General features: G+C 41.8%; 2 protein-coding genes across 3 annotated transcripts in view; one reads left to right on the forward strand and one right to left on the reverse strand.

Annotated features, from left to right (window-relative positions):
• ptchd4 (patched domain containing 4) overlaps window positions 1-8,515 on the reverse strand; it is a 72,064-nt gene that overhangs the window by 22,967 nt on the left and 40,582 nt on the right. The gene's annotated exons all lie outside the window — the stretch shown is intronic.
• Window positions 1,462-8,339, forward strand: LOC139433072 (uncharacterized). Of its 2 annotated transcripts, none has more exons than XR_011642630.1 (3): window positions 1,462-2,578; window positions 6,609-6,730; window positions 7,557-8,339. XR_011642630.1 is itself a non-coding variant. In XM_071201960.1 (3 exons), the coding sequence occupies exons 1-3, from the start codon at window positions 1,661-1,663 to the stop codon at window positions 7,638-7,640; spliced, it is 564 nt and encodes a 187-aa protein (XP_071058061.1). In that variant the 5' UTR covers window positions 1,462-1,660; the 3' UTR covers window positions 7,641-8,339. The 2 variants fall into 2 exon arrangements, 1 of the variants encoding a protein (XP_071058061.1); XM_071201960.1 differs by having other exon boundaries at window positions 1,462-2,018.

The following is an 8,515-nucleotide window of genomic DNA, read 5'->3' on the forward strand; positions in this document are numbered from 1 at the left end:
GACACCAAAAAGAAAGACATTTGGGGAAGCTGGGTTAATCGGCTAAAGAAAGACATTTGGGGAAGCTGGGTTAATCGGCTAATGTTGGGCGGGATGACGTTAAGTGGTCTCATTTAGACACATGTTAGCAACCGCTGTTTCTTGGATGCAGAAAAGCTTCAGAAATGGACATGTAAGGTATTTACATATACTTTAACGTGACGTCTCTTAAGATTGTGTTAACCACATTACTTATTTCAGTAATCTACCCACGAATACGTTCAAGAAACCGATGACTTCAAGACGAGGAAGCCGGAAGTGCTAAAATGCTAACTCATTCCGGATTTTTAGGACGCATTCCTGCTCCAATCTATAGTTACTCAGCCATATAACCAAAGGCCTTTGTTTCTAAATGTTTCACCTATCTGTCAGGTACAGCCACATCTACCAACATGAGTCTGAACCAAGCGGCAAACTCTGGGGAAGAGCCGGGAAGCCAATACGGAAGTGCCACACACTGCAGTTCATATATTGGCCGATAGGCAATGGCTGCAGAAAGGAGCAATTTCCATAGACCCCCATGTTAAAATGCCCAACTTTACAGCGGAAAAAAACATGTTTTTCTCCCTGGCTCCATACATTTTATTATCGATACAGTTAGATTCCACCTTCATGATTATGGATCTGTGAGTGAATTGTTTTCTAACGCGACCCTTTTATTTATATTAGGTCTTAAAGTTTTTGCATTAATTAGGGCGTGGTCACGTTGATGGACAGATACGTGCCTCACTGTCAGCTAACAGCAACTTGTCCACTCTGCTAGGGTACAACCATAGAGGCTACAACGTTAGTTAGTCATAGTACTGTACTTGAGCCTTTAGCTTTAGCCGTGTTCGTGGTGATATACCAGACAATTAAGATGTCGTGCTGTGCGCTTGAATGTACTAACAGAACTTCCAAGAAGTCTACTCTCAGCTTTTTTCGGTGAGTAAAATGATAATATTATACATGTTAACCCCGTTAGCAGGTGTTTGTGTGCTTGTTAGCTTAGCTTGTTATGTAGCTTATTAGCCAGCTAAGGATGTAACCCTTTATACGTGTGTATATATATATATACAGTTTAGTTTATGATTCAGCCTTGGGTAAGACTTTTATAGTCTATGGCTATGACGCCCATAATGCTAAACGGGAGCAAATGTTAAAAGGGGACCCAATTATCCCAGTGGTGGGATAACCGAAGCTAACCGGAGCTGTAGCTAGCCCTTTGCGGCTCCGTTAGCTTCGGCCAGCGGCGGAGCCTGGCGTTATAACTGGAGATCAAGGAAGGCAGCGAAACGCGGACTTGGTTCGCCTGCAGCCCGCTATAGTATTAGCTAAAGAAATTGTAGAGTATTCGCATTTGGTCTCTTTGGTCCTTCTGCAGACACCGTACCGGATGTAGGGATCTACATGCGGCACACGGGTAGTGTTGTGATAACTACCAGGTGTATGTATGTTGCTCCGTTACTATCAAGGTTATTAAACCAAGTTCTATAACAAACATGACTCGTTTATGAGAACATCAAACATGGTGTCAGAAGTCAAGTCTCCGGAGTTTTTTTACGGCGGATTTTTCACGTCTGGGTGACGTTTGAGAGGACAACTAAGCCTGCTCCAACACGACGCATGCAGCTAAGCTAACATGGCGGAAGGATTCCGGAGACCCGACCCACTCGTCTTTGACGGTAACATCGCAGAGAACTGGCGAGTATTCGAACAGGAATATGACATTTTCATCGCGGCGGCACACTATGACAAGCCAGCACGGACACGAGCATACATTCTCCTCAATATAGCGGGATCAGAGGCCATCGAGCGCGAGAGGTCTTTCGTCTATGCGGCTGAAGTGAGGGGTCCTGGCGAGGATGCGCCCATCATCACTCATGCCGAGTCTAAAGAAGACCCGGAGTGTCTAAAAAGGAAATTTAGGGAGATGTGTAACCCTCAAACAAATGTCACTATGGAAAGACACAAGTTCAATACAAGGAATCAAAAAATCGGTGAGTCAATTGAATCGTATGTCAGTGCTTTAAGGATCAAGGCAAAGAGCTGCACATTTGGGAATCTCTATGAAGAACTAACCAGAGATAGACTGGTCTGTGGTATCAGTAATGACAACTTAAGGAAAGTGCTCCTGAGAGACTGTGATTTAACACTAATCAAGGCTGTTAACATATGTCAGATCCATGAGATGACTGAAGAGCACAATAAAACGCTAGCTATGCCACAGCACTCTGCCACAAATGTGGATTCAGTTCAGACTTACCAGAGAGGAACACGAAAATACGACAACAAAAGGAAACCTCAGGCAAATGGAGCTAGCTCTATTTCCAACTGCTACAACTGTGGAGGTAGTCATGCAGCAAAGAGGGACAACTGTCCAGCAAATGGTCAACAGTGTCATACCTGCAAAAAGTGGAATCATTTCAAGAAGTGTTGCAATTCCATACAACAAGCATATAACAAGCAAGGGCCCAGGAGGATAGTTCATCAACTAGAACCTGATCAAGCTGATACAACTACAGATGAAACATTCTATGTTGACGGCGTAACACTGCAAGTAAGTGTTGACGCAACTGATGCACAGATCGATAAAAATGATGAGGCTTTTGTCACAGTGCAAATCAATGACAATGTAGTCGAGATGAAAGTAGACACTGGTGCGAAGTGCAATGTTATGTCAAAAATGTCATTCAATGTGATAAAAGGAGATGAAAAAATGCAGACGTGTTTTAAATCCACTAATCTTGTTGCATATGGTGGTAGCAAAATCAAAACTGCGGGCGTAGTCAGACTGCAGTGCCACCTAGTGGGAAAAGTCCACACACTGCCATTCTACATTGTGGAAGAGGATGTCCTGCTACTGCTTGGGCTACGAGCGTGCAGACGGATGGGACTAGTTTCATTCAGTGAAGCAGTTCATCAATTAAGCCCCACTGACGATGATTTTTCAGTTGAGATCCAAACAGAATACAGCGATCTCTTCTCTGATGAGCTTGGAAAGCTACCTGTGACGTACTCCATGACTCTCGACCCAGATGTAAAACCAGTCGTTCGTCCTGCACATCGCATACCTGTGGCTATGAAAGACAGAGTCAAAGCTGAACTCGACAAGATGCAGGAACTGGGCGTCATCATTCCTGTCTCAGAGCCCACTGATTGGGTGTCCTCTATGGTAGCCACTAGCAAAAAGGACAAACAAGAAATCAGGATATGCATCAATCCAAGAGACTTGAACACGGCTCTGAAAAAACCACACCATCCTATGCGTACTGTGGAAGAAGTCGCCACACACATGTCAAAAGCAACTATGTTTTCTGTATTAGATGCAAAGAGATCTTTTTGGCAGATTCCACTCGACCATAAGTCTTCCATGTTAACCACTTTCAGCTCCCCTTTTGGTCGTTACAGATTTCTAAGAATGCCATTTGGAATCAATTCTGCCAGCGAGGTGTTCCAGCGCTCCATGGAACAGATTTTCGACGGATACCCCTGTGAAATAATCGTTGATGATATCATTATTACAGGTAGAGATGTTGCAGAGCACGATGCCAACCTGAGAAAAGTGCTCAACAGGGTCAGGGAGGTAAACTTAAGGCTTAACCCCCTCAAGTGCAAGTTCAGGCTAAGCCAAGTCGGCTATGTCGGCCATGTTTTCACCAGTGAAGGACTCAAAGCAGATCCTTCCAAAACAAGTGCTATTAAGGAGATGCCAGTGCCAGCAGACGTCCCAGCCTTACAAAGATTTCTGGGGATGGTCAACTATCTTGGAAAGTTCATACCAAACTTCAGCCAGCTATCAGCTCCACTACGGCAGCTCACACATAAAGACACAGAATGGACATGGCACGAACAGCAGCAGAAAGCTTTTGAAGATTTAAAGAAACGCATGTCTTGCCCACCGGTGTTGCTATACTACGACGTTGACAAGCCAGTGACACTTACCTGTGACGCTTCACAGTACGGACTCGGTGCAGCGTTTTTGCAGGAAGGAAAACCTGTAGCGTATGCTTCGCGTACACTAACTGAAACAGAAACCAGATATGCTCAAATCGAAAAAGAGTTGTTGGCAGTGGTCTTTGCATGTTCAAAATTCAATGACTATATCTATGGTAAACCAGTCACTATTGAAACAGACCACCAGCCCCTCGTCACCATACTAAAAAAGCCCATACACACAGCACCTGCAAGACTACAAAGAATGATGCTACGACTACAAAAGTACGACATCACTCTTGTGTACAAATGTGGAAAGCAAATGTTCCTGGCTGACACTTTGTCGCGAGCTCCCCGCAGCTCCACAGTTCAGCAAGCTGAAGAAGAGGACAACTTTGACGTGATGACTGTTAACTACATATCTTCTTCTCGCTTAGAAGAGTTAGAGAGGCACACCGCTGAAGACATGACTCTGCAAACACTCAGCACCACTATCAGACACGGGTGGCCCGCTAAACAGCATAATCTTCCACATGCCATTAGACCGTATTTCCCTTTCAGAGACGAACTGATTGTTGAAAATGGAGTCATAATGAAGGGTCACAAAGCCGTTATTCCTCTGTCACTACAGAAAGAATACATCAGCATCATGCACAGAGGACATCCTGGCGAAGAAGCTACAAAGCGGAGAGCACGTGGCATTGTCTTCTGGCCAACTATGACAGACAACATTCACACAGAAATACAGTCATGCTCTGTGTGTAACAGCACAAAACCACACCAGCAGAAAGAACCACTCCATCTGCATCCAGTTCCAGACCTGCCGTGGTCAACTGTAGCAACTGACATCTTTGAGTGGCACAATCAGCAATACTTAGTGCTAGTGGACTCATATTCAGGCTGGTATGAGATCGACATGCTTCGTGATATCACTGCAGCAACAGTCATTGCAAAGCTGAAAAGACACTTCTCAGTTCATGGAACACCTCACACCCTCATGTCAGACAATGGGAGGCAGTTTACTAGCCAGCGCTTTAAAGACTTTGCTTCACAGTGGGACTTCACTCATATTACCAGCAGCCCTGAGTATCCCCAGTCCAACGGGCTAGCTGAACGAGCTGTGCGCAGTGCTAAGCAGCTCATGGAGAAATCTCATAGAGATGGAACTGATGTTTTTCTCAACCTATTAAACATCAGGAATGTACCACGTGACGCACAATTAGGATCTCCTGCACAGAGACTGATGTCGAGACAAACACGTACAACACTCCCAGTCTCGGTGAAGCTGCTTGAGCCACACATGCGTCATCCACAAGAGGTAAAAGCCCAGCTTCTAAACAAGAGGCTGTATCAAAAACAGTGCTATGATAAGTCAAGCCGACCACTACAACCTTTGATGGAAGGACAGGTTGTTAGGATGCAGACCCCACAAGGTTACAACAGGACTGGAATGATTCAAGAGATTTGCAAGGAACCCCGGTCATACGTCGTCCACTCAGACGGGAAGCTGTACAGAAGGAATCGTAGGCACATTCTGCCTGTAGCTGAGCCCGTCCCGTCACACACCTCCACAAGTGACACTGATCATCAGGACACAGGACTTGAGTTCACAGATTGTAACACACAGGAATCACTGAACAGTGAACACATGAGGGCTGATGTTCCCACAGCTAAACTGCTGCCAGACACTCCTGAGAGTGTCTACAGGACACGCTCAGGCCGTGCTATCAAGCCTAATCCCAAATACAGAGACTGAAACTTTGTCATGTATGCATAAGCATACCACTCTGAGAACAATGACTCTAAACTGTTAGTTCACACAGTTATGCCATATTGAGGCCTAAAGTTTTGTTGCATAGTGCAAATGTATTCTATTCTAGTAATCTACTTGTTACTGTAGTAATTACTGAGTTAAATGCTGCACTCCTTCTTTGAGATAGCCTCTGTGTTCATCAGTTACTAAATGCACACATAGTTTGATAATGTGTAAATTTGCAGCATCCTGTATGTTCTGTCATATGTGCTCAGTATAACAGTTTTGTTCACTACTGTAGGAAGAGCTAAAGAAAGGGGATGTAGAGTATTCGCATTTGGTCTCTTTGGTCCTTCTGCAGACACCGTACCGGATGTAGGGATCTACATGCGGCACACGAGTAGTGTTGTGATAACTACCAGGTGTATGTATGTTGCTCCGTTACTATCAAGGTTATTAAACCAAGTTCTATAACAAACATGACTCGTTTATGAGAACATCAAACAGAAATGATGTTGAACAAGTCTTATTAAGCTGAACATCGCCACAATTGTTCTGCTATGTATCGGTACTTATTTTATTTTCTTAACGTGTGAATGACAAGCATTAAGAATAACAACAAATAGCTATTTATCTTGCATATTGTCTCGTTTGATTATGAATGTAACGTTTATATAGTGGAACTACACTGTTTTATCAAAACCAAAGTGCCACGCAGTAACTTGGTAGGCCCATGCATGTATTTCAGCAGGAAATGTGCAACCTAGATTACATTTACCAACACAGACTATATAGAAATATTTGTAAAAGTTGTTCATGCGTTATTAAGTGAATATGGCATTAACCCTCCTGTTGTCTTTGGGTCGGTGTTCATGTATTTTTGAATAACGGTTTCCTTTAGGTGATCCAGACAGGCTGGACCAGTGGGTGCTGAACATCCGGAGGAATACATGGACCCCCAACGTTTCTTCTCGCCTGTGCAGTGAACACTTTGAGAGTCATCCATTCAGCACGGACTCAGGGGTACAGATCCTTTAAAAAAAAAATAACTTGGTTCCATTTGTGAGTGTAAATTGTTGTTACTAATTAAATACATGTTATACATCATACAATGCTAAATAATTGTTATGGCACTGGTTGCACATCAGTGATGAGTAATGTTCTTTTGATTAAAGGCCAAATTAAGATTTTGCCAGTTAAGTAAAGAAACATAGAAATCGATTTTTTTTGCAAACCATCACATTTCTCTTCCATTTATGCAAAGACTCTTTATCATAGATAGAGAATTGCCATTTCCCCCACATACTCTATGTTAAAAACAGATGAATTATATTACCTTGTTTTACATTATTTTAATAGCAACATTCATTCATCTGTTGTCATCTTATAACTTATTTATCTTAACAGCTATCACTGTAAAAAAAAAATGATTTAAGTTAATTTTACTATACAATATTTATCTTTACATTCTGTTCTTGCATATGTCTTATTATATTTACGTGTATATAGATTTCTGCCTGCACTAATTTATTATTCTTAATTTAATTTAGAATTTATTTGATTGTTTTATGTCTTATATAACTATGTTGCATTGTTGGAGGAGCTCGGGACAGATGATTTGCATTGCCATTCCTACACTGTAGCCTATGTGCTATGACATAAATCCTTTGAATCTGAATCTTGGAAACACGTAATTGTTGAATAGATTAACTGCATAGTTAACATGTTGGCCCTCTATTGTCTTTTATAATGCACTCTTACATTTAAAACAACATTATTCAAAAGAAAGTTGAATATCTACAGACCTCAAAAAGTTATTTTATGTGTTTTTGTTTATTATTTTTATTAGGGAAGGAGATGCCTGAAAAACACTGCAGTGCCCACCATTTTCTATTTCACCAAAGAACAACAGCCTGGAAGGAAAAGCAGGTGAGTAGCAATGACGAGGTAAGTGACACTCCTAGTTCGACTGTTAATAGTAATGAGGAGGTTGCAGATGTCGACCATGGTAGTGGTGAAAACAGTCTTGCTGCTGATCAGAGCAATATCATTATGATACAAGGCACACCTGAAGAAGCCTTTGTTGTTCCACATGTGGAGCGTAATGACATTCCAACAGCCAATGCTTGTGAGGAGGATGTTGGTTTGGGTAGCAGCAGCCAACACACAGACTCCGCCTCTGTTCACTCTCACACTTGGGCTTTAAACCAAGTACTGAATAGTTTGTGCACACATTTCTAACATGTGATCTTTCTTTCATGTAGGACGCTTGAGGGAAGTTGCAACGCCTCGGCCAATGGGATGTCTTCTCCACGTGAAAGAGATTGAAGGCATCACTTATAACTTAAGACAATTTTCCAAAAGTTATGACTTGTATTGGCTTAGATGGTAATGGATTACATCTAACACGAATCAAGATCGTATTGAGAAAAATGAAAGTGTAATCCTTAGTTACATAGGAAAAGATGTAATCGGATTAGTTTTACTTTTTTTAATAATAGGGAAACTCAGGATTACAATCTTATTCAAAACCTAAAAAGAGCATATATATGTAAAATGATCAAATTGTATCTCTTCTCTGGAAGCGGTGCTGTTCTGTAGGCTAATACTAATACTAATTGTGAATCTATACACCTACTGCCTGAATCTGCTATATGGTATTATATTATACATTTTAAGTAAAAAAATCATATTCATATTCCTTCTCTCCTGTGTTTATTTGCATTGCATTTGATATTGAGGTAATCCAAAAGAAAAAGAAAGTTATCATGTTACATTACTTTTATATCTTGATACTCACATTAAGTT

The sequence above is a fragment of the Pseudochaenichthys georgianus genome, chromosome 24 (genome assembly GCF_902827115.2).
Source record: "Pseudochaenichthys georgianus chromosome 24, fPseGeo1.2, whole genome shotgun sequence".
NCBI lineage: Eukaryota > Metazoa > Chordata > Actinopteri > Perciformes > Channichthyidae > Pseudochaenichthys > Pseudochaenichthys georgianus.